At 37.4% G+C, this 27693-nt stretch overlaps 1 protein-coding gene across 1 annotated transcript in view; it reads right to left on the bottom strand.

Moving 5' to 3' along the window:
* The window catches only part of LOC137431314 (neogenin), a 343015-nt gene that overhangs the window by 32241 nt on the left and 283081 nt on the right, over positions 1-27693 (bottom strand). Inside the window, exon 24 of the mRNA XM_078782693.1 lies at positions 2623-2891. Coding sequence (XP_078638819.1) covers positions 2623-2891 — 269 coding nt within the window. The remainder of the gene's footprint in view (positions 1-2622; positions 2892-27693) is intronic.

Here is a 27693-nt window from a genome sequence, read left to right as displayed (position 1 = left end):
CTCCTGCCTCACACCTAGCTCGTCTTCACGCTGTTGAAACCAAAGCATTCAGAATCATTGGAATCTCCCGCGATGACGCTATCTCCGAGGGCCTTTCACTTAATCACCGCAGGCAGGTTGGTGGTCTTTCCGTCTTCTACCGACTCCTCTCTGGCCTTGCTCCCCCAGCTCTCTCTGGGCTCTGTCCCCCAAATATTCCTACAGGTCGCACAAGATCTGCCTGCAACCCTCTTATGGTTAAACTGCCAAAATCAAGAATCTCTGCTCACCTTCACTCCTTCATTCCTCTTTTCTCCCGCCTCTGGAACAAACTCCCTCACTCTCTTCAATCCCATTCCTCCCTCCAGGTCTTTGAAACGGCTGTTCACCACCATCTCTTATCTTCCCCAATCCAAAACCTTGATCTTTTCTACCCCCGCTAATTTCACCCCAAATCCACTTTTTTGAGGTGACTTTTGACTTCTTTCCTGGAAGTCCTTGGTGTCCTTGCGTTTTATACCTATCCTGCCTCCCCCCAGGCCCTCTCCCTCCAAAAACATCTCCCGATGTCCCTGCTCTCAAATGTTGTGTTTGTGTGCTTCCTCCCCTTCTCTCCCCATCTTGTCGACCGCTCCCCTTTTTATATACTTTGTTTGCTTGTTTGTTTGATTTGTTTGTTTGATAAATGTTAGCTCTTTCACGAGCTCGACTTTCACGAACTCGAGACTCACTCGACTAAATGTTAGCTCGACTCTGTACACAAAATTTTTTTTTTTTTAAACTCAAGATGATGAGATTGCCCGCAATAATTTTTGTGAGGGAATGCTTTCATTTATGGACGCAAATGAAAACCAAAACATTGCTAACAATTTGTTCATGTCTGATGAAGCACATTTTCATCTGTATGGCTATGTCAACAAGCAAAACGCTCGTTTTTGGGCAGCCGAAAACCCAAGAGAAATGCACACGAAACCGTTACACAGTCCCAAAGTCACAGTGTGGTGTGCACTTTCATCGTTCGGCATCATAGGGCCTTACTTCTTTGAGAACGATAACGGAAATGCTGTCACTGTTACTGCAGCTCTATAGACCGATATGGTTTCTAACTCCCTCTCCAGAGAATTAAACAGATTTGCAGAAGTGAGCCAAAATGACATGGTTTCAGCAAGATGGTGCAACCACCCACACTGCAAGAGTGTCCATGACCACTGCAAGGGCGCTCTTTCCAAAGCATGTCATTTCCCGAAACGGCGATATTGCATGACCAACGAGGTCACCCCGTTTGACTGCATGTGATTATTTATTGTGGTCATATCTAAAGTACAAATTGTATGTTAACCGTCTACAAACTCTTCATGAACTTAAGGAAAACATCAGATGCGAAATCAATGATTTTGACATGGCCATGTTGCAGAACGTCATGAATAATTGGCGTCCAAGATTGGAGGAATGTGTCAGACGAAATGGAACGCATCTCCTAGATGTTCTTTTCCACAAATAAATGGCATGTTGTGTACTTCACTTTCTTGTAAAAATTTGTTTTGAAATACAACTTTTTATTACCTTTACACGAGTGTTAAAAATAACCATATTTCTGGCTCACCCTGTATATATATACATATATATATACACACACACACACACACACACACACACACACACACACCAGACCATGCAGGGCAGGCAGTTTACATCCTCCATTAAGATCAATAATAAGCCAGCTGGGTTTTCATTGACACGCCTGTTCGTGTCATGCTAATTCTCTTCAAATGAGCTCACTTTTCAGAAGCTAAGAATTGCAAATTTTGATACTGCTGCTTTGAGCTAGATTTGAACCAACAACTTATTGGAGCTGGATCAATGTCCTTCACTGTCCTTCTACTGTTCAACTCATAATTTACATGCATGACAAGTTCCCTTCTTCTTCTTTCATATGGAGAACGTGACTGTGGGTAGCATCATTTTCTGGGGGCACAGCTGTGCTGCAGCTAATGCAGTGCCACCTGTAGGTTAGAGCAGGTGCTGGCGGCGCTCTTTAACAAATATCCTATTATCAATCAAGTATTTTATCATCGTTGGTTTAAAAAAAATAATTATATAACGTGCATGCCTTCGTTTTAAAATTTAATTGCTCTAAGATTCCCGCAATACCTTGTACATTAATCACATCCAGGACAAAAGTGTTAGTAAACATCAATGTATTCTACAGGAATTACACCGTCATCAGTGGATAATAGACAAACAGATATAATATTACTGTATTTGGTTTGAACCTGAGTTCCTCGCACCACAAGCTAGAGGTTCAGCTGGGAACACTAACAAGCCAGTCCGATAGGTATTGGTCACATGTTTTGGACACACAATCTATGTAAACATGTTAACATGGTTAATCCTGCAAAGTTAACATGGTTTTATGGTGTCAGATTAAAAACATCTAATCAAAACCACACAACATCTTATCACATTTCTTTTCATGTCATTTAAATGCTCAACACTAATTATAAGTGCAATGGCCATAAGATGGTGCTATCTGCTTCATAATTTAATTGGACTGTTTAGCTGGGAGATAATACTATTGCAATAGGATGCCAAGCATTAAAAATACTATATGCTAACGTTCTCTCCACTAGTGTACAAACTCACCTGAATACGAGCTTCCTGGCCCTGCACTCATGCTCTCAGCCATCTGTGGCTCACGTGAACTGTGCACCAAGGGTGTTGCAGGTCCAGCAGCTGCTCCCGCACCAGATACTATACCCGGGGCTAAAGAGCCGCTGTCATGACGTGGAGATTTCTCAAGGGGCTTCAATGCTACAGTCTCATGGTGAATCCATAGGTCGGGCGGCTTGAGGTCCTTGGGAGGAGCCTTGCGTTTACTTGAGCCAGCGGGAGAATTAAGCATGTCCCGCTTCCTGAAAAAATAATAAATATATTATTAACCCAAGAAAGAAATGCATACTTTCATATGTCGTATCTGTCTAACAAAATACTGCAATCCTCAAGAGTCTCGAGCATTAATAAAAGGGACTCTCTGCTACCCCCTTACCTTGAGAAGGGTTGATGGTGATCAACTATTAGATAAAGAATTGTTTGGATGTGAAAATCCATTTGCAATGATAAATCATTTTCCTGCCATTCTGTGCACTGAAATCTCCTGACAACCTCAAATTTGTGTTCAACTCTTTAATAGTTGGTTCTTCAGCTGTTTCTGACACTTGAAAACAAATGTTTAAAGGGCACAACTTATCGGGATGAAGAACACTATTGTCTTTTTCACTTGGTGCGAGCATGAGGCCTGAGAGAATATCAAATTTAGTGTAAAAACCAATCTGTAGCCTGCAGCTCCTAACTTATTATCTGGGTCATGAGATGGAACAGAAAGACCATAAAGGGAATATCACAGTGAGAGCAATAGGATGTCATAGTTATTCTATGTAATTCGGCCTCAAACGTTCCAACGAGTATTATCGAAACTGAGACCAATGGAACACGCTGAACATATGGTCTTCCTGGTGGTGTAAAGGTAATATAGACCCAGTCCCATATGGTACGCTAATGCACTTTAAAAACAATCAGGCAAACCTATACTTTCACATAAAGCGTGCAAGGGTACTGTATTTGGAAATGAGAGATGGTCAATGGAACAAAGCGATCGTGGACAAAAAATGGATGATCATGTGACTGAATACGTGTCACTATCCTGCTTTAAAATTCACAGACTATACGATGCTGCTGCAAATGGCAAGGTGAGACGGGGGATTCACCGGGGCTTTGTTGAGATGAAATCCGAAATGGCAACTCGTGGATAATGAACAAAAAGAAATGCCACTCAATACCTGCAAGTGTCTTGTTAGGCAAAATTTTGAGATGCGTTATTAGCCGAGGGAAGTGGACACGCAAACAATCTACTCGAGAATTAAATGCAAGAGCACTCAATTCAGAGCTGAGCAAAACATAAAAGGTGAATATGTCTTCAAGATCAAGCAAAGTGTGAAACACAAAAAGATTCCTTTGTTTGAAATGATTCAGCAAAATTCAGCAGTCATTGGTGTGAATTGGTGTTACCTCATTGCTGTTAATTTGTCTTGATTTTAGTCTTTGAAGCTGTACCGGTGTGCACCTAGATCCAGATGCACACTGGTGAAGCTTCAAAGACTAAAATCAAGATGGATTAACACCGTTGAATTAACACCAATTAACACCAATGCGTTGAATCGTTTGTCGGATGCAGGCCCCAACTAGCTGGCCTGGATAAGGATGCCTACAGAAGGATCAGATTCTGCCAGATTGAGAAAAGGTTACTGGAGGTGAAACATGCAGATTTCAGAATGAGAAGTGTCTCTGATGTGATAAAATGGGACACATCGCACGATGCTGTATAACAAAACCAGTTGTCACACAGGGCGGTAGGCCAAAGCCACGTCAGCAGTCCGAGGTGAAACAGGTCGCTGAGAGGCTCGGTATGGTGAGGTTCCACCAGGTTCCATCATCCACCAGGTGCCTATGTGCGTACACTGAGCCCTCGAGAGGTGAACATTTTTATGGAGATTGACACAGGGGAATCATGTACTGTGATCAACAAATAAGTATTTGACTCACTTGCAGAGAAGTCCACCCAGCTACCATGTCATCGAGTCATTAAAACACTTGCAGGTGAGCAAGTCTCTCTCGTCAGCAAAGCTGATGTTACGGTGGTGTTCTAGGAGTGGCAACTGATTTTGAGATTAGTCGTAAACAAAACCGGTCCCAGCCATCAGGTCAGGGACTTGCTGGGGAAGTTGGGATTTAATTGGTTAGGAATAAAGCCGTTACAGCAAAGGGGTGACCAGGGCCATGCCTCTGTGGCAAGCCTGGTGATATAATACAAGGACTTTTATAGTACTAGAATAGGGCAGGTCATAGATATGAAGGCTATGCTGTGCATCAAAGAAGGAGCGAGGCTTAACTTCTTCAAAGCTAGACTTGTATCTTTTGCATTGAAATCCAAGCTGGAGGTGGAATTGGATCATTTAGAGTCAGAGGGGATCATTGAGAAAATCATTTTTTCGGAATGGGAATCTCCAGTGGTCCCAGTTCTGAAAGCCCATAGCTCTCTTAGGATATATGGGGATTAAAAGTCAACCTTCAACCGGTAGTGGTCATTGATCAGTATCCGATTCCTAAGGTTGAGGACCCTATTGGCTATGGTGAAGTGGTGGCCAGACATGGTCTAAGTTGGACCTATTAGCCACATATCAACAGTTGGAGCTGGAGCAGTGCTCCAAGGACTATACTGCCATCAATATTCGCACTCTCACTGGTCGGCTCAGCGCACTCTCACTCTTCGTCCCAGCGCACCTGGTCACAGCAACGCACACGATCGCACCTCCTGCTACGAACCCTGGCTAAATCACCTGAATTCATCCCTGCTGTTCAAAACAACATCAAGCTCACCCTGTTCAACACCCGGTCCCTCAACAACAAATGCCTCATCCTGAACGAATACATCCTGGATAACAAACTGGACTTTCTCTGTCTCACCGAAACCTGGCAACAACCTCTGGACTACTACACACTTAACCTCACCACACCCAATGGATATTCCTACGTCAATAAACCACGCTCGGAGGGCCGAGGTGGTGGAATTGCCGTTATCCACCGTCAAGACATCAAGACCAACCTCATCTCCATCTCATCTGCTCCATCATTTGAACACCTGGCTTTAAAACTCTCTGGTCGCACGCAGTCAGTCATGGCTGTCGTCTACCGCCCTCCCAAACCACACCCATCATTCCTGTCTGACTTCTCCTACTTTCTGACCCAGCTATGTTCCCTCTCCCCCTCAATCCTCCTCCTTGGTGATTTCAATATCCACATGGACTCCACTGATTCCACAATAACCACTGACTTCACTGATTTACTCACCTGCTTTAACCTCACTCAACATGTCGACTTTCCTACCCATATCCGTGGTCACATTTTGGACCTTGTCTGCTCCACTGGATTAAATTTGCACCATCTCTATGGCTCCGACCTCACCCTCTCTGACCACTTAGCCATCACTCTGACCATCAACATCCCCGCCCCAACACCAAGGCATTATCGCACAATCAACTTCCGTAAGCTAAACGCTCTTTCACCTACCTCATTCTCATCCACCCTCTCTGAAAAAATGTCCACTTCTCCCTTCATTGACCTCCACACCCCTTCCGACCTCACTGACTACTACAACCACACTCTCTCCTCCTGCCTTGACCAGCTTGCGCCTGTAAAAACCAAAACAGTTTCTTTCACCCATTCTGCTCCCTGGTTTACCCCTGAACTCCACCTGATGAAAACTCGTGCTCGCCAACTTGAAAGACTCCGCAATAAAACGGGTCTCACAGTTCACTCCCAAGCCTACAAGGACCACCTACAACACTACAAAGATGCCCTCTCCCGCGCCCGCTCTGCCTACTACTCTCAAATTATCCACTCTGGCTCCGGAAACCCAAAAGCACTCTTCTCGACAATAAACAAACTCCTCCGCCCCCTGAACACCACCACCCAGTCATTCACAGTAGACAACTGCATCTCCTTCCTCTCTTTCTTCCAACGCAAAATTGACAACATCTACAACAGCTTGACCACCGCCGCACCCGCTCCCCCTCCAACCACCTGCCCCCCCTTGTCCTGCCATCCCCTGTCTCGGTTCTCCCCAATCTCCCCTACTGACCTCTCTGAACTCCTCATAGGAATGAAAACTGCCACCTGCACTCTTGACCCCATCCCCTCCAGCTTTGTCAAAGCCTCCCTCCCTGCTCTCTCTCCACTTATCATTGCAACAATAAACTCCTCCCTGTCTACAGGCATCGTCCCACCTTCCCTCAAAATTGCTGCTGTTACCCCCATTCTAAAAAAACCTGGTCTAAACCCTGACACCCTAAACAACTTCAGACCCATCTCCAACCTACCCTTTCTGTCAAAAGTTTTGGAACGCGCTGTAGCCACTCAACTCAAACATCATCTCTCTGCCAATAACCTGTATGAAACATTCCAATCCGGATTCCGGTCCAACCACAGTACTGAAACTGCTCTCCTCAAAATCATCAATGACCTTCTCCTCTCCTCTGACGCTGGCAACCTCAACATTCTCGTCCTCCTCGACCTCAGCGCTGCCTTTGACACCATCGATCACACTATCCTCCTCACCCGACTTGAATCCACCTTTAACGTTACCGGCACTGCCCTCTCTTGGATTAAATCATACCTCTCTGACAGATGCCAGTTCATCTCCATCAATAACTGCAAATCCCCCACTGCTCCCCTCCCCCAAGGTGTCCCCCAAGGTTCAGTTCTTGGCCCCCTCCTCTTCATCCTTTACCTGTCCCCGCTCGGTCACTTAATCCGCCGTCATGGTCTCCAATTCCACTGCTTCGCCGATGACATCCAGCTTTTCATCTCCACCAAGTCCGTCTCCACCGACACCCACTCTATCCTGACAAACTGCATCACTGAAATAAAATCCTGGCTTCAAATCAACTTCCTCAAGCTTAACTGTGATAAATCTGAAATAATCATCATTGGCCCAAAAACGCTCACAAAATCCACCCATAACTTTGCCCTCAACATCGACGGTATCCCAGTATCCACCTCCCCTCACATCCGGAATCTTGGCGTCATCTTTGACCAAACCCTTTCCTTCGACAAATACACTAAACAGATCACAAAGTCAGCCTTCTTTCACCTGAAAAACATTGCCCGTCTCCGCTCATCCCTCTCCTCCACGGCTGCAGAAACCCTCATCCACGCCTTCATCACCTCCCGTCTGGACTACTGCAATAGCCTCCTCTATGGTTCACCCTAAAAAATCACCAATAAACTCCAATACATTCAGAACTCCGCTGCCCGTCTACTCACCCATTCCCGGACCCGTGACCACATCACCCCCGTCAGTAGTGTAATAATGTTGCTTCTGGGACACCTCCGTTTAACATGGGAAATCCCTATCTAATGTCATTTACCCCCTTGTCTTTTTCAAAAATCATAAACACCTCTATTTCTCCCACCCTCATCTTTATGAACCTTTTGTCTGTAGTACCTATCCTTAATGTTGTTCATTAGACCACTCAAACACTACAAATATTTGTTTTCTCTTATAGACCTATCATCCTTCTTCTACATATCATCTGGCAGATTAATCTTTGACCCATTCACTTCCATATTAATTCTTTCCCTCCCTCATTGCCCCTAAACACCTATATTTCTCTCACCCTGTTCTTTACGAACCTTCTAACCTTTTGACATGTTATCCTTATTCATTAGACCACTTAAACACCTGTGATCCTTCTGACCTCATGGACCTTTTAACCTTTTACTCTTAATATCATCTGGTGAATATAACCCACTCAAACAACGACCCTACAAATATTTGTTTATGCGTGGGAAATAATTTAATTCTCCTACAACTCTCTTCACCATCTAATATATTAACAAAAAATATGTTTGAGTTTGGTTCTTTATTAAGATATTTTAACTGAGCTAAGATAAAATGGTAAACCTCCCTCAATGTTCTTGCTTGAGCGCCTCCAGTGCCACATACCATTTTTTGGTAAGCTCCGCCCACTTTTTGGTAAACCACGCCCATTTTTTACTAAGCCCCGCCCACTTTTTGTTAAGCCACACCCACTTTTTACTAAGCCCCGCCCACTTTTGCTAAGCTCCTCCCACTTTTGCTAAGTCCCACCCACTTTATAAACTCTTCAGCATTGTATCATTTCCAGGTAATACATTACATCATTTTCAGGGAATTTCCATCACATCATTTCCAGTTAAGACACGCCCAGGGAATTTCCACAGGAAGACACACCCAGTCCTTATAAAAGGCACCGACCACACAGGCTTTTTCAAACACGCTTTCTGCTTCACTTGAGAATGGACTACTATGCCGAAATGGAATGGGATAACTTTGCTATTCCATGGAGTCCTACTACCTGTGTAGAACTCAACCTTCAGATTGATGAACTGGACTCGAACCTCTTATCAATGGAGGTAAGTTTGTTTATTTATTTATTTATTTATTTAATTTTTTTTTTTTTTTAAGATGAGACTCGTGTAAGAGTTAACAAAGTTTATTTTAATATTCATAAAGCTTGATTTATACAAATAAAAAATATTGTATTAAATTAATACATTGTTATTTTCTTTCACAGGAAATTGTATCTGAGATACGAAATGAAAATTCTGCTTTTAACACAACTTGGGATGAAGTTATTTTTTTGTTTGAAGACATTTTGAACAACCAAGACCCCCAGAACGAGTTCTACCTTGATGACCCAGCCAAAGAGTTATACCTTGGAGATCCACAAAATCCTGAAAAAGAGTTTTACCATGATGATACTTGTTGTGAGTTATCAAAACAAAACCCACTGAACAAGTTCTACCTTGATGAGCCAGAATACAAGTCATACATTGGAGACCCACAAATTTCTGAAAATTGGGAAAGGAGAGTTCTCCCTGATGGTCCGCAGTTATACATTGGAGACCCACAAATTTCTGAAAATTGGGAAAGGAGAGTTCTCCCTGATGGTCCGCAGTTATACTATGTGAGACACATCATAGAAACCCTAAAAAATTGGGCAAGGAGAGTTCTCCCTGATGGTCCGCAGTTATACTATGTGAGACACATCATAGAAACCCTAAAAAATTGGGCAAGGAGAGTTCTCCCTGATGGTCCGCAGTTATACTATGTGAGACACATCATAGAAACCCTAAAAAATTGGGCAAGGAGAGTTCTCCCTGATGGTCCGCAGTTATACTATGTGAGACACATCATAGAAACCCTAAAAAATTGGGCAAGGAGAGTTCTCCCTGATGGTCCGCAGTTATACTATGTGAGACACATCATAGAAACCCTAAAAAATTGTGAAATGGGAATTCTCCCTGATGGTCCGCAGTTATACTATGTGAGACACATCATAGAAACCCTAAAAAATTGGGAAAGGGAAGTTTTCCCTGATGGTCCGCAGTTATACTATGTGAGACTTATCACGGAAACCCCCAATATTTCTGAAAATTGTGGTTTTACCTTGGGGACTTGGAAAGATGGTTATATTTTTGGAGACTCGGAATGGGGGTTTTGTTTTGATGACTCGGAATGTGATACCTATCTTGGAGGCTCAACAGGAATGTGGTTATACCTTGGGAACTTGGAAAGTTGGTTTTATTTTGGAGACTCTACCTGTGGGGTTCCTCTTGGAGACTCTTTGGATTCTAAAGCAATGAACAATGTTCTTTATTTAATGACGCTTGATTTAAGCAATATCAAGAAAGTTCGAGGAAGAAAATGCTGGAAAATTCTTTCTTCCCATTTCTACTTCTTCAAACTTAAAAGCCTTGAAAGACAGAATTGGAGGAAGAGGAAAAAAAAAAAAGAAATACGTATTTAAAAAAGAAGAAAAGAAAGATTATGTTAGGGTTTGGGTGGGATTTTGAATGTGAGGGTTAGGGATGGGGTTGGGTTAGGGTTGGGATTTTGAATGTGAGGGTTAGGGTTGGGGTTGGGTTAGGGATGGGGTTGGGTTAGGGATGGGGTTGGGTTAGGGATGGGTTGGGTTAGGGTTGGGATTTTGAATGTGAGGGTTAGGGTTGGGGTTGGGTTAGGGATGGGATTGGGTTAGGGTTGGGATTTTGAATGTGAGGGTTAGGGATGGGTTGGGTTAGGGATGGGGTTGGGTTAGGGATGGGGTTGGGTTAGGGTTGGGGTTGGGTTAGGGATGGGGTTGGGTTAGGGATGGGGTTGGGTTAGGGATGGGGTTGGGTTAGGGATGGGGTTGGGTTAGGGATGGGGTTGGGTTAGGGATGGGTTGGGTTAGGGATGGGTTTGGGTTAGGGATGGGGTTGGGTTAGGGCTTGGGTTGGGTTAGGGTTTGTATATTATTATGACTCACTCGCACATACACACACACACAAAAGTTAAGCCCCAACTAAAAAGTTGTGGGATTCTGTGTTTGGGGTTCACAGATTTAAAAACGTATCCCCATTATACACACACAAAAGTTAAGCCCCAACTAAAAAGTTGTGGGATTCTGTGTTTGGGGTTCACAGATTTAAAAACGTATCCCCATTATACACACACAAAAGTTAAGCCCCAACTAAAAAGTTGTGGGATTCTGTGTTTGGGGTTCACAGATTTAAAAACGTATCCCCATTATACACACACAAAAGTTAAGCCCCAACTAAAAAGTTGTGGGATTCTGTGTTTGGGGTTCACAGATTTAAAAACGTATCCCCATTATACACACACAAAAGTTAAGCCCCAACTAAAAAGTTGTGGGATTCTGTGTTTGGGGTTCACAGATTTAAAAACGTATCCCCATTATACACACACAAAAGTTAAGCCCCAACTAAAAAGTTGTGGGATTCTGTGTTTGGGGTTCACAGATTTAAAAACGTATCCCCATTATACACACACAAAAGTTAAGCCCCAACTAAAAAGTTGTGGGATTCTGTGTTTGGGGTTCACAGATTTAAAAACGTATCCCCATTATACACACACAAAAGTTAAGCCCCAACTAAAAAGTTGTGGGATTCTGTGTTTGGGGTTCACAGATTTAAAAACGTATCCCCATTATACACACACAAAAGTTAAGCCCCAACTAAAAAGTTGTGGGATTCTGTGTTTGGGGTTCACAGATTTAAAAACGTATCCCCATTATACACACACAAAAGTTAAGCCCCAACTAAAAAGTTGTGGGATTCTGTGTTTGGGGTTCACAGATTTAAAAACGTATCCCCATTACATTTTATTTATTTATTTATTATTTTCAAGGGTATTATCTGCTTACTTGTGTTTTTTGTAATTCTTGTGAGTAAAATGAACCCAAGATTTCTTCTCCATTTAAATCATATAATTTGTAGGTCCAAGGGACTGTATCCATTACATCAATGATTTTAAATAATTCACGAGTCCATTTTTGTGTATAACCTTTCTCAAAATGACTTTTCCATTTGTATATTCTTACAATATCACCAACTTTAAACTTGGGCTTTCTCAAATTAATCTCCTTTTCATATTCTAATTTTGTAAATGTTTCTGATGGTTTTGATTGTGTTGATGAATGAACTGTATTATTGTAATTATCTACAATATCCTGAATTAAATACACCCATTTTTGAGAACCGAGTTGTGTGAATTTTTTATATAATTTCTCTTTTAAAGTACGATTAAAACGCTCAATAACAACTGCCTTTCCTTCATTAAAGGTGCTGTATAATTTAATACCCTTCCCCTTAAGAAATTTCATGAATATTTTGTTATAGAACTCTGTTCCCTCATCAGTCCATAACTTCTTTGGTTTCCTTTTATCCCGATCAAATATTAGCTTAAAGGCTAACATTAAAGTATCACCCCTTTTATTTTTTAAAGGGACAACCCAGGCAAATCTACTCCTCAAATCAATAACGGTTAAAGCATACCTGTATCCCCTGTCATTATTCAATTCAATTAAATCAGCGGACCATATGTGGTCAGTGTATTTAGAATAAACCTTCCTTCTTTTAAACTTTGTGATTATAGGTTTGTGTAATTCTTCAGCCAAAAGCTCCTCAGTCTTGATGGCATCATTAGAGCCTAATAGTTTTTTGAGGAATAACCAAGACCAAGTTTCAATTTAGCATTTATCAAATTTCTCACAATAAACCTATCAACTTTCTCTCTCAACGTTGGATTTTGTATCAAAGACAAATTATACAACATTTCGCTGTCGGCTTTATGTTTTTCAGTCAACGTAGTGGTTTTCCCATAAGCAATATCATGCTTCATACACACTTCGTCAACCCTATTTGTAGGTTTAGACCAAGGTTTAGGATTGTCAGCCTCATCTAATCTTTTATCCAAGTTTGTTCCTGGACCACAGAAAGAATACCCTGGAAGGTGTAATTCCCCTGGAATTCCAGTTGTTGTAAATTTACTTCCTGACAGAAACTTTTGTATGTCTCCTCCTCTTTTAGGAGAGATGAATTGGCACTTTTTAGAGCCACATACTTGACATATTCCTTTTTGATAAACTCTATTATTTTTAGCTTTAACATAAGAGATATTATTAGATTTAGTTTTCTTTTTACATTTGAGACAATAACTCATATTTATTTATCAGAAAAATTCCGACAGAGTATCAAAACCTTTTTGGTTTTCAACATATACATTTCAATCTTTATTTTTAAAACATAAAGAATCCTAAGGAATGCCTTCACTCTCTCCTCCATTTATTTACAAATAAAAACTAACTAAAGTCAATGACACCAACATCATCAATCACATAATCTTTTCCTTCTTCTTCTTCTTCTTCTTCACCACTTTCTCGTTTAAATCTCTGAAATTGAAGACATTGACGTTCTTATTTTTGAAACCATTATCTTCATAAGAGTTGTTAATTCTTTAATTTCCTCTTCGGTGCGTTGAGATTGATTTATTTGCTTTAATACACTCAATCTTTTATGAATCTCAGTGATTTCCATCTTTTTATATTTTTCCTCCCTCTCTCTTTGCTCCCTTTCCTCCCTCTCCTCCTTCTCCTTTTTCTCCCTCTCCTCCTTCTTCTTTTTCTCCCTTTCCTCCTTCTCCCTTTTCTCCCTTTCCTCCTTCTCCTTTTTCTCCCTCTCCTCCTTCTCCTCCTTTTTCTCCCTCTCCTCCTTCTCCTCCCTCTCCCTTTCCTCCTTCTCCTTTTTCTCTCTTTCCTCCTTCTCTTCTTCAACTCCTTCCTCATCCCTTGCTACCCTTGAGTTTGAACCCCAAAGAATATTATACATATACTCATCTGGATTTTGAGATATTCTTGTATCTATAATTATTTTTCTCATAATAGGATACCAATAAGATTTGTTGACGATTTCTAAAAGAGTTTTATATTTCATAACTTTGAGAAGTTCATTTTTATTTAATATTTTAAACAAGTCTCTATTTGTGGGTTTAACAATATCAGTATAAGGCCAGTTTTTTATGACAAAATTCCCATGTATATGCTCCAAATCATAAGGTATGTAATACCGAGCACCCTTTTCTTGTAGGTATCCTTGAATACAAAAATTATAATTCTCTTGTAGTCTTCTTCCTGCCATTTATGTATCAGAAATATATGTGAGATTAATATTATGACAGGTAATACCACCCCATCTTCCCACTACCAAATCGGTTTGTATTCCTCGGCTTTCTATCCTTATCTCATTACCTTCCTTCTTTGTCATGCGAACCATCGCTATACTATCATATATTTTTATTTTCTTAAAATCACGTATTTGTTGTTTACTAATTGTACTTCCACATAAATCCTTATCTTCACCAAGTGGATAATATTCTTCTTTACGAGACTGATTTAAATCATGTAGGTCTTCTATGTTTATTGAAAAAGACCAATTATACCCTAAATCAGGCATATCATACCCCCATTTATTAATTCGCATATTAACTAAATGTCCTTCTTTATAAAATTTAATTGTAAGCAGGTAGTTAAATTCAATGAGGAAAGGTGTATGGTCAGTATAACCAGGTGTTGTGGTTGTAAATTTTACTTGTTTCACAAAACGTGCTGTTTTCTTTAAAGATATATATTGTGATAAATCACTGAATCTAATCAAGTCATTCGCATCTGTAGGGTTTGGATAATTGATTAATTTATAAGTATTCTTCATATTAATATTTTTACTTACACTATATTTTTGTCGTTCAGCCTGTGCCTTTGTATAATAATTTGATAAATCAATATCCTGAGAGGATTTTCCAAAGATAGAACCATCTTTTCCAACATAGGTCATTTATATTAGATAAAAAATGATATCATAAAAATTTTCATTATTGTTGAGTTGAAATAATACATATAAACATAATTGGCCACAACATTTAGAATTAATTTCTTGAACTTGGAATGTTTGATAAACACCATTCTGTAAGAATTGTATTACTTCAACAGGTGGTGGCATACCATAACTATCAAAATAATATTTATCCTGACTATTATGAATACAAACCCAATGAGAACCATTCTGTGTGTCTAAATTCATAATAATATTCTTTGTATTCTTATTTATATGTGTTAATTCATCTCTCATACAGATTACCACATTATCAATTTTTAGTGTTTTACAATACTTAGCTAGTTCTATATTTGACGTTGTATTCTTTCCAAATTGTTTAAACCATTTATCCATTTATTTATGAGAAAGATACAATCCATTACCCCGTTTAGTTAGTTTAACACCCGCTTGAGCGATAGAGGAAAGCATATCTCCAACCAACAATCTAGCTTTATCAGGTAGACTTTCAAGTTTTTGAGCAAAATCTACAATTACACCACTTCCACTAATTTGTTTCTCCAACTCCTTGTTATGTCTTTCCAATTCTTTTTGAGCTTTTAGTTGTGCCTTCCTTTCGTTAGCAGTTTTTACCGCTGCTGAAATACCACCAGTCAATGCTCCCGCCGCACTTAAACCAGCAAATAAAGGAATTAGAAACGGGAGAAATCCTCCTCTTGACTCGTCTATTGAATATTTCTTTAACATAGGTTTCGTCATTTTAATTTTAAGTGATCCAACATCATTTAGTGTTTTTACTTGTGTGTGTGTGAGTAAAACATCAATTCTTACAGCTCCTTTTCTTTGAATTGTATTAACATTAATAATACAAGGCTTTTGATTTTGAATACAAGATGTTAATTTATTAAGATTGATTTGATTAACATATACCCCAACCATTTATTTATGAGAAAAAACCTATGTGATATTAATCATAACACCATTATCTGTATTAATCTGTAATTCTGTTTCCTCCAAAAGCAAACAATATGCATTAACCTCTTCACTCTCCCCTCTTTCAATGTATAGAGAAGTATCCACTCGATTAGACTTTATAGTTTCCTTTTGAGAACTCAGGTCAATTGCGTAGATTGTATAAAGTTTTTGAAACGCAACCATATCCAAAATAGGATCATTATTACCATTACTTTCACACACCTTTTGGTAGGACTTGTAGGCTTCCGCATAATCATTTTTTTCCCAATCAATTTCCAATCTATCTCGCGGATAAAATGTGCCATCAAGAGAAACCCGAAGTTGTTTCACCTTTGCATTATCACTCAGGGCATTATTCTTATTAGTACCGTCCTCTCCATCTGGTTTTTTAAAAATGAGCCAGAGGTATCGTGGCTTTCCTTGAAGAACACCTAAATTCCAAGTGTAGGTAGTGTGTTCCAGTTTAACGTGTTGACATCTTCTTTTAAGGTATGATACATTTAGCGGTTTCTTTGAGTTAAGTCTTCTATTTAACATCTCTTCCGTTTTAAGATTAGGAGTATATTCACTGATATACCAACACAAATCATTAATAACAAATTTATTATTTTCTCCAAAAGCATTTTCATCCCCAAAAAGCAATCTATTTACATTATCATTCCTTTGTAGTTGAAATCTAATTTTAAGCCCATACAAAACTTTATCATAATCACAAAATCCAAATATACCTTTCAGAGGTACTGCTACGGTAAAACTATTCTCAGCTTTTGCGTCATCATTATACATTGACTTCCTTTGACTATAACCAGGGTCTGCGTTTGTACCCGTTGACATATCAGGAATAAAACCCTCAACAGCTCCCTTACCCATTCTATCACTAAACGAATATAGTGTAAATTTCATCATTTCAGATGTAGCAGAGACATAATCAACCGCTTCAACCTCTTGTGTTCCAATATACAGGCGGACACTGTCAAACATTTTCCAGAAGAAATCATTTACGAGTGTAGCATTAGTATTATTCGCAGCCTTAGTGAATTTAAATTTACACAGCAAGAAACTATCAGCTATATTCAAGTAAGTTTGTTGATTATTTATTTCAAAACTTTTTGTTCCGTTTGAATTCCAGTCTGTTCCTGTTATAGCATTTACCTTAAAATAGTCTTCCTTTTTAGTGGAGTTTGAAATGATAATCGTATCATCCAAATCATAGATACTATCAATCGCTTCCATACTTGTATTTATATAGCATTAAAATTGTTGAAACCCTGACCCAAGTATTTTAATGATTTTTTGTCGTTCTTGTGAAGATAGTTGAGTTTTACCTTTTTTTATTTCTTTGATTGCTTGTAATTTATGAGACTCCTTTTGAGCATCTTTTATACTCTTTATAGCACCCGCAACGGAGCCCACGGCAGAAGCAGTTGAACCAATTAGGTCTTTATGTTTAAGGATGGTTGAACCAATACCCATTAGAGTATCAATTATCCCATCTCCTTTATTTCGAAATTGATGACCTACACCTCGTTGTCTCTTAGGTTTATAGTATCCTCTACCCACATACCTTGTATAGTCTGGTGAAAGGAACATGCCCTCCCCTGTAATTATTTTATATTTTCCCAACTCGTGTTTTCTCACAATAACCATTATTTATTTATTGAAAAACTTCACGTAGGTGAATTCTGATGGATATAATTTCATCATTAAAGGATATCATACGATTATCTTGGTCGGTTATCCTAAAATTTACTCTGTATATGGTTTTTCCTGACACAGGTAAATAGACAAGATTTTTTGGTTCCATATTAAATTTATAACCAATCGGGGTTGAGTATGCACTGAATGAAAATATTGTATTTGTTCTTATTCCATCGTTATAAGCACCATCAATCAAATCACAATGAATTAATACTGAATTTATACCGGAGGATATTTGGATAACATTATCACTGTAAAACGTCCCGTTATTTTCAATCTTTTTTGAAGAGAAACCCAATAGCTCTCTAAACGAATTTTCAATCGTGAAATCAACTTTATAATTATTTTTAAGTTTAATAGTTGATTTTGAAGTGTGTTTTTGAATATCTATTACAATATTTTTTGGTTCATCACCTTTTTCTTTCATAAGGCGAGAGACTTCTGAAGATATTTGAGAAATCTCGTAAGCTCCAGGTGAAACGGTTATAGTTTTATATCCACTTCCTGGATTATAACTAAACTTGTTGTTTTTCTCTGTGATATTAAAAAGGGTATTGTAAGTTTCCATTGACAACAAAGATGCCTCATATGAGGTAAGGGGGTCAAGTTGTAGTGGGTAAGGGAATGAAGCTGTGTAATCGCTCGTTGTGAAATTAAAACTAAGAATTGTGCTTCTCATCTTATTTAATATCTAATAAAATATCTTTGTATTGACATTTATTAATTATTTTCATGTTCATCAACTGATCTAAAATGGCTGAGGATTCATTAAAACAATTGTTGTTTCCAGCCTTCTTACTACCTAACAACAATAATAGCCTATTAACTAATTGTGATGGGTCATTTGGAAGAAAACTAACACCCGAACCAAGCTTACTTAAAGCATCAATAATATGTTTCTCCTTCTCATTCTTCTTACTTTTACCAGCAACAGAAACTCCATAATCAAGTGCATTTAGCAACTCAATATATACCCTATCTTCCTCTCTTTCCATATCAAGTGGTTCCTCAAAATATTTTGAACCGCTGAATCCGGGGTTTGTTAGAAGAAACATTAATCTTGGAGTTAATTTAACATTTGGTTGAGTAGAACTCAAGAACATCAATTCATCATTAAATATCAATACCTTTTCTTCCACAAGATGAAACACTGCTGGTTCTTCTGTTGGAATGAGACCTGCTCTGGTTTTTGAACCCGCCGAATATTCATTGTTTTGAAGAGCTTCCACAACATAATTAGGGGGTTGATTTACCTCCTCAAGTTTCCGAAATAATCCCTCGTCATCATATTCTAATTCACCAAGTTCTTGTTTTGTTATCTGACTAAAATCTTTGAGCATTTGAAGTTTTTTCGGAGTAAATTCTACCGTGGGAACTGTAGGTGAGTGTTGAGTTTTCAAAAGTGGTTTAAAGAATTTCTCTTGTTTTCTTTCAAAGGCTTCTTCACCAGTTAGTTTCTGTCTCCGTTTCTTCTTTATCTCTTCCTGTTGTTTAACAACTTTTGAAACTAATTGTTGATGTTCCTTAAACTTTCTTTCTCTTTCTTCAGTATTCATTTTCTGTATTTATTTATTGAAAAATATCATTTAGTATCTCATCTTGTTTCACAACAATATATTTATATTTTCCAATCGTGTGTTTCATATAATTTTCAAATTCTTTTTTACTACATAACGTAGAGCAATTATCTCTCCAAAAATTATTTACATCTATTGAATTTAACTTAAATAAAATAAAAGTATTGGCATTGTTTCTTATTGAGCGTCGAGGGAGTTGAAAATATGATTGACTAAGATATATACAATTACAAGAAGAATGTCTCCCTCTTGTATAGTAGCTATCCATTACTGTTTGGTTTCTCTCATTAACACAATCATCAAAGATGACGAGGTTCTTTTTTGATTTATCTAAATCTTGAGGTGAAGGTATATCATCCGTATTATCACTGAGAATACAAGTTATGGGTTTCGATTTTGATTTCTGTGTATCACAAAATAATTGTATTATATCTTCAATATTATAATCATTCAGTTTGTTTTGAAGTTTAAATAAACCGATAATGTCTTCCTTTTTAAGACCTGCATTAAAACCCTGTGAGAGTAGTTGATACTCGGGTTGAAAACTTGACTTTGTAAAAATTATTAAATTATCATAATCTAAAAAATTAGGACCAAGGAGCATCTTTAAAAGTAAACAGGTTTTCCCACATCCGCTTGAACCAACTATTAGACATCTCAATGAATTTGGAATGTTTTTATGGTTATTAAATTTTATCTTATTTTCCCAAACGGGTAAAAAATCATTCATTTATATATTTGGAAAACAAGTCATCCAACTTTTTTTGAGCTATTTTAGAAACTCTATATTTTATCCTGAGTTCTGGTTTAATTTCAAAATAATTCATTATTTTATTTATGTAGTATCTTGTATTAACATTTCCATTAAAATTATTTTGAATAATAAATATCATTAAACCCTTATACATTTCCTCAATACAAAGAGTCTCTTTCCTTGTAAGAAATGGTGTATTATCACCATAATGCTTAACATTCATCTCTCTTATTAATCTTGTAAAGTAATTCATTTTTGGTTCTAATTTAAAAGAGTTATATGTTTTTTTATATTTCTTATTATCATTAATTAGAATATAATCACAGAATAAACATTGTTTATATGAATCCTCATCATTAAGCCCCACTCTATCACAAGCCGGACAATTCTCTAATTTATCATATGGAGAGTCTGGAAATTCTAAATATCCTTCAGAACTTATCATATTTATGTGGTAAATTTTTACTTAAACTAAACGCAAGTTTATTCATTAATAAATACAATGTTTCAAAGCACAAAAGACAAATTTCAATCAATCTCTACTTCGGTGGAAGATATAGAAAAATATGTCAAAGATGTTAAATTGAACAAAGATAAATATGGAAATTTTTGGGTAAAACCAGTTATGGAAAATAACATGAGCCCCTCTATTTCATTTAAAGGAAGAGCTCTAACTATACCTGGAAAGACATCCATTAAAGTAAATCTAACAAAAGTTTCTCCTCTACTCCTGGCAATTTATTCAAAGCTTGAAAAAGTGATTGACCACGATACTTTGAAAAAGAATGATAAGACCATTAATAATTCTAGAGGAGACATTTGTATTTTCTTTAATAATCCAAAGGGTGTAGATCTAAGTAAAATGAATGATGTTAATATTTCTGGTGAAATGTCATTTCGTTCTATGATAGTTAGAGATTATTTAAAGATAACTTTTGATATAAAAATTGTAGAGATTGAATCTGTTAATGAAAGAAAGTATATAGATATTGATGGGAATATTTTTCTTGCTAATTAAATATGAGTCAATACAGCAGTGAAGATTTTACTATTTCATTGAACTCGGACGATAGTGATGATAGTATTTCATTGAACTTGGATGATGGTGATGATAGTATTTCATTGAACACAGATGATAGTTATGATACTAATAGTTTGTGCTCAAATGATAGTTATGAGAGTAGCTTTATTGATGACTCTGAGTATGATTCTGAGTATTCATGTGATAGTTATGACTTAGATGATTCTGAGTGAAAAAGTGTTTTAGTTTAAGCACAGTGATATATATAAAACGGAGCTGTAAAGCTCAAAAGTGTTTTATTTTAAGCACAGTGATATATATAAAACACCACGTTTTCTCACGCTATAAATATGGTTTATTGTGATACTTGCGAGAAGGAAGTAAAATATTATAAACAACATATTCTCACCGCAAAACATACATACAACATTTTAAACAAACTTTCCCCTCTTCCACCTGAAACAAAACACTGTTCTACATGTAATAAAAATATCCTCAAGAAAGGCTTCAAAATACATCTTAAAACAAATCTACATTTATCAAATTTTATCACAACTAAAAACTCTGATGGAGCATTCAAAGGACATATTAAAATAAGAGTCTTTAACTTCAAACCTCCTGAACCAGAGTCTATAGTTGATGCTGTAGAAATAGTTAAACCTGCTGTTCAAACGTTGATTGAAAAAACACTAAAGGAAATGAAACCACTTAAATTTTATATGGGAGTAAAATTAGAAATGACAAAGGATGAAGGAGTTATAGATGCACCATACATGAGAACTGAGCCACACTTTATATCTTCATATCAAGATTTTAAAACATCAGGAGTCTATGATGAACTTATTAAACAAGAGCAAGATGTGGATAATTCAATCGTAGGAAGTGGATTCAATATAGGAAAAATTATTTACATAGACATTCATATTCTTAAATCAGATCCTCTAAAAGCTTCTTCTTACATTGATTTACCCAGTGTTATCAAAAATAGAAAAGCAGTTATCAATATCAAAAATAAAGACAATAAATGTTTTCTCTGGTCTATTTTAGCACACTTACATCCTCCACATTTTCATGATGAAAGAGTATCTCATTATAAAAAATATGAGAATACATTAAATACGAAAGATCTAAAGTTTCCGATGACTTTAAATGATATTCCTAAATTTGAAAAGATGAATAATTTATCAGTTAATGTTTATGGTCTAACAGAAACAAACAACATTCAGGTTTTAAAGCTTTCTGACAATTGTAAACAAACTCATATTAATCTTCTATATTTTAATTCAGACGAAAATTCACATTATACATACATCAAAGATATTGCTAAATTAATAAAACCACAAGTCTGTAAGAGAACAAATAAAATATATATTTGTTTGCGTTGTCTTAACTTCTTCAATTCACAAGAAAGATTAGATAAACATTCAAATTATTGTGGCGAACATAAATCAACGGTAATCAATATGCCTAAAGAAGGCTCAAAGATCACATTCAAAGATGAAAATAAAAAGATCAAACATCCATTTGTTATATATGCTGATTTTGAAAGTATTTTAGAAAAAATTGATACTGCTTCTCAAGATCCAAAAGAATCATACACAAATAAATATCAAAAACATACTCCTTGTGGTTTTTGTTATTATATCAAATCATCCGTTGGTGATAAATATAACAAGTTAGAGATGTATAGAGGCTCAAATACCCCAGAGGAGTTTGTGAAACGACTAGAAAAAGACTGTGTTCGATTAACCAAGATAATGAGAGAAACCAATAAACCAATGTCCTTAACAAGTAAAGAAAAAAGGGAATTTATAAAAAACAATGTCTGTCATATTTGTGAGGAGAAAATTGGTAAAGGTCTAAAGGTTAGAGACCATTGTCATCTCACTGGTAAATATAGAGGTCCGGCTCATCAAAGTTGTAATATTAATTATCAACTCCCCTCTTTCATTCCTGTCTTTCTTCATAACAACGCTCATTATGATACACATCTATTTATCAAGGAACTCTCAAAGACTTCTGGAAGTATCTCAGCAATTCCAAACACGGATCAGAAATACATTTCATTCACAAAAACAATTCACACATCTCCTATTACTCATATCAGATTTCTTGATACATTTAAATTCATGGCAAGTCCATTGGTTAACTTGGTTCAAAATCTAAAAGAGTTTCCATGTCTTTCAGAGTATTTTTTAGATAAAGATTTTCTAACACAAAAGGGAATTTACCCCTATGACTATATGGACTCATTTGAGAGATTCAATGAAACACAACTTCCTTCAAAAGAAAATTTCTATAACAAATTAAATAATAGTCATATATCTGATAAAGATTATGTACACGCACAAAATGTTTGGGAAAAATATAACATCAAGAATCTTGGCGAGTATCACGATTTGTATCTCAAAACTGATGTGCTTTTATTGGCCGATGTATTTGAAGCCTTTAGATCTGTTTGTCGCACTGGATATGGATTGGATCCTGCTCACTACTACACAGCACCTGGATTGGCCTGGAGTGCGATGTTGAAAATGACAAAACAAGATTTGGATTTGATAACCGATGTTGATATGCTTTTGATGATTGAAAAGGCAAAAAGAGGTGGAATTTCACAAGTCTGCTCGAGTAGATACGCAAAAGCAAATAACAAATATCTTCCAAATTATGATCCAACGAAAGAGAGTTCTTACTTGATGTACTATGACGCGAACAACCTGTATGGCTGGGCAATGTCTCAGGCTCTTCCTTATGGAAAACTTAGATGGGTAAAGGAAAAAGACTACAAAAACGTTTTACAAGATGTATGTATCTCTACACAAAAAGAATTGGATGAAGAAAAAGTTGGTTATTATTTTGAAATTGATTTAAAATATCCAGAGGAACTCCATAACCTACACAAAGATCTCCCATTTGCTTGTGAGAAAGAAAGTCCAAAGAAAGAATGGTTGAGTGATTATCAACGATCGTTTGATATAGGTGAATCAACAGAAAAATTACTTACTACATTATATAACAAGAAAAATTATGTTCTACACCAAAGAAATTTGCGACAATATTTATCAAAAGGTCTAAGAGTAGAGAAGATCCATAGGGTGCTAAAGTTCAATCAAAGTCATTGGTTAAAGGGGTACATTGATTTTAATACACAAAGAAGAACAGAGTCAAAAACAGATTTTGAGAAAGACTTTTATAAATTGATGAATAATGCGGTCTTTGGTAAGACTATGGAGAATGTGAGGAAAAGACAAAATATCAGACTATCAACATCTTGGGAACAAGCATCAAAATTAATTAATAGACCGAGTTTTACTCGAGCTGAGGTCTTTACTGAGAACTTTTGTGCGATCCATTTGATTAAAGAGAGTATTGAAATGAACAAACCTATTTATATTGGAACAACAATTCTTGATTTATCAAAGTCATTAATGTATGATTACTTTTATAATAACTTGAGGAAGAAATATCAAAATGATGTTAATCTACTTTATATGGATACAGATAGTTTTATTTTGAAAATTAATACCAACGATGTTTATTCAGACATGAAAAGAGACATTAATATCTATGACACGAGTAATTACAGTCCAGAGAGTGAGTTGTTCTCTTCTAAAAATAAAAAGGTGATTGGAAAGTTCAAGGATGAATTAGGAGGAAATGTTATGAGTGAATTTGTGGGATTGAGGTCAAAGGCTTATGCTTATAAATACATTGTGAATAACGTTGAAAAGACTGATAAGAAGTTAAAAGGTGTAAAGAAAAATGTTATTAAAGAAACAATAAACTTTAAGGATTATTATAACTGTTTAACAACAAAGAAAGAAGAGTTTAGAAAGATTAATGGAATAAGAAGTTATAAACATCAATTATATTCAGAAGAGATAAATAAGAAAGCATTGGGGGCTTTTGATGATAAGAGGTTTATTTTAGAAAATGGAATTGATAGTCTCCCTTATGGTTATATAAGTATATAAGTGATAAGATATATATATAAGTGATAAGATATATATAAGTGATAAGATATACATAAGTGATAAGATATATATAAGTGATAAGATATATATAAGTGATAAGTTAAAAAGGGGGGGGGGGGGGTCGGGGATTTTAACGGGCTACCGCCGCCTTTTTTACTATTATATAAATGATAGAACCAAGTATCAACCAGACTAAAGAGTGGAGGTGTAATCAACCTTGGTATATAAATGGAAAACATAATGAATGTGAAAAATATCAAATAGGTATAATTGAAAAGGCAACTGGTAAAAAAGTTCACAAAACAAATAAGAGAATTAATTTAAATACCGGTGAATTGGGTAAAAAAGATGGAAATATTTTTGAGTGGACGGAAAACTTTGATGGTTGTCAGGAAAATATATACTTTAATTTAAAAATGGTATGTGGCACTGGAGGCGCTCAAATAAGAACATTGAGGGAGGTTTACCATTTTATCTTAGCTCAGTTAAAATATCTTAATAAAGACCCAAACTCAAACATCTTTTTTGTTAATATATTAGATGGTGAAGAGAGTGGCAAGAGAATTAAATTATTTCCCACGCATAAACAAATATTTGTCGGGTCGTTGTTTGAGTGGGTTATATTCACCAGATGATATTAAGAGTAAAAGGTTAAAAGGTCCATGAGGTCAGAAGGATCACAGGTGTTTAAGTGGTCTAATGAATAAGGATAACATGTCAAAAGGTTAGAAGGTTCGTAAAGAACAGGGTGAGAGAAATATAGGTGTTTAGGGGCAATGAGGGAGGGAAAGAATTAATATGGAAGTGAATGGGTCAAAGATTAATCTGCCAGATGATATGTAGAAGAAGGATGATAGGTCTATAAGAGAAAACAAATATTTGTAGTGTTTGAGTGGTCTAATGAACAACATTAAGGATAGGTACTACAGACAAAAGGTTCATAAAGATGAGGGTGGGAGAAATAGAGGTGTTTATGATTTTTGAAAAAGACAAGGGGGTAAATGACATTAGATAGGGATTTCCCATGTTAAACGGAGGTGTCCCAGAAGCAACATTATTACACTACTCCCGTCCTTTACAAGCTTCACTGGCTCCCCATCCCCCAGAGAATCCAGTACAAAATCCTCCTCTTGACATACAAAGCCCTCCATAACCTGGCCCCATCCTACCTGGCTGACCTCCTCTCCAGACACACTCCCACCCGCAACCTCCGCTCTGCTGGTACCAACCTCCTGACCCCCTCCATCCGGACCAAATTCAGATCCTGGGGGGACAGGGCCTTCTCCATCGCTGCTCCCACCCTCTGGAACTCACTACCTCACACCATCAGAGACTCCTCCTCACTCACCACATTCAAAACATCACTAAAGACCCACCTGTTCAACACTGCATTCAACATTCAACCCACAGCATTTAACCCCTGACTATCTCTTCTCCTTCTCCCTCCTTTTGCTTTAAATATTTCCCTATTGATTCTTGTCTTTGTGCAATTGTTGTTTTCATGTATTGTTATGCATTATGTTTGCCACTCTGTCAAAGTGCCTTTGGGCTTCTGGAAAAGCGCTATACAAAATAAATGAATTATTATTATTATTATCAATATGCATCGTGGTTTGTATTGTTACAACCATATGCCAAATGGCATATCAACATCCCTCGCAATTTTCCAGATATTCATGGAAGGCATGTTAAAATCAGTGCCATTTGTACTGGCTTAGCTGGATAACATTCTTGTGTCAGGCAGGAATGAGGAAGACCACCTGACCCACTTAGACAAAGTGTTTTGACGTCTGCGGGAAGTGCGCATTCAGTTTAACTGATCAACATGCTTCTTCACAGAATCCATCACATACTGTGGCTGCCGGCTCGTCAGAACCGGTATTCAGCTTGTCAGGAGTCAGTGCGAGCCATTGTGACCACTTGTGCTATTGGTGGATGTTTCACCTTATGGATGGGTGCAGAATTGTCAAATGCAATGGATCGTAGCAAACAAAGGCTAATGGTGTTTGCTTCGAGGACCCTTAACCAGGTAGAGCAGAATTATGCGAAAAGTGGACCAAGAAGAGTGAGCAGTCATTTTTAGAGTGAAGCAATTCCATCAACCCATTTGGGGACATTATGTGGAGATCCACAGTGATTATAAACCCTAGTTGGGTTTACTTGGAGAGGACCGACCTATCCTACAGATGGAATCCCCAAGAGTCATTCTAGCCAGCCTGGGTAGTAGTTCTCGCTGCCTATTCATACTCACTGAGCTATAAATCAGGCAGGGCTCAGGGTAATTGTCATGGAGTAAGTAGCTTACCCTTGCCTGTCTGGGCTTGTCTGAGATGGAGATGGTCATGTGCATGGTGGACACCTACTCCTCTCCAATTACCTCGGTATATGTGAAGACTTGGACCAGGAAGGACAAATTTTGTGTCAGGGCTGCAGGGACCTACAGACGGAATGGCCAACTATTGTCCATGCGAGAAACTGAAATATGTTTTTCAATAGGAAAGAGTATTTGAGCATGGACCATGATGGTATCTCATGGAGACATTGAGATGTCATTCCAAAGCCTGGTCATGCAGCAATTTTGGAGGAATTGCAGATGTACACAGGGGTGCTCTGTATGAAGGCCTTAGCCAGAGGGTTAACATCAGTCAGGTATTGCTGCCAAATGAATGTCAGGAACAATCCTGTAGCAGCATTGCACTCGTGGGAGTTTCCGGTGAGACTAGGGCAGCACCTTCATGCTGACTATGAATGTCCCTTCTTGGTGCCAAATGGTCTTTTTTGCCTCATATGCATTTTCAAAATTTGTAGAAATCCATGTAGTGACAAGCACTACTGTAAGGGCTACCACATAGTATCTGATGTACCTTTCCAAAACACATGGTTTAGTGGAACATCTGGTGTCTGACAATGGTATTTGTTTCACCACTGATGAATTATGTGCCTTTTGTG

Source organism: Myxine glutinosa, chromosome 7 (genome assembly GCF_964187855.1).
Source record: "Myxine glutinosa chromosome 7, kmMyxGlut1.1, whole genome shotgun sequence".
NCBI lineage: Eukaryota > Metazoa > Chordata > Myxini > Myxiniformes > Myxinidae > Myxine > Myxine glutinosa.
The sequence above is the reverse complement of the archived record's forward strand: the minus strand, read 5'-3'. Positions and strand labels throughout refer to the sequence as shown.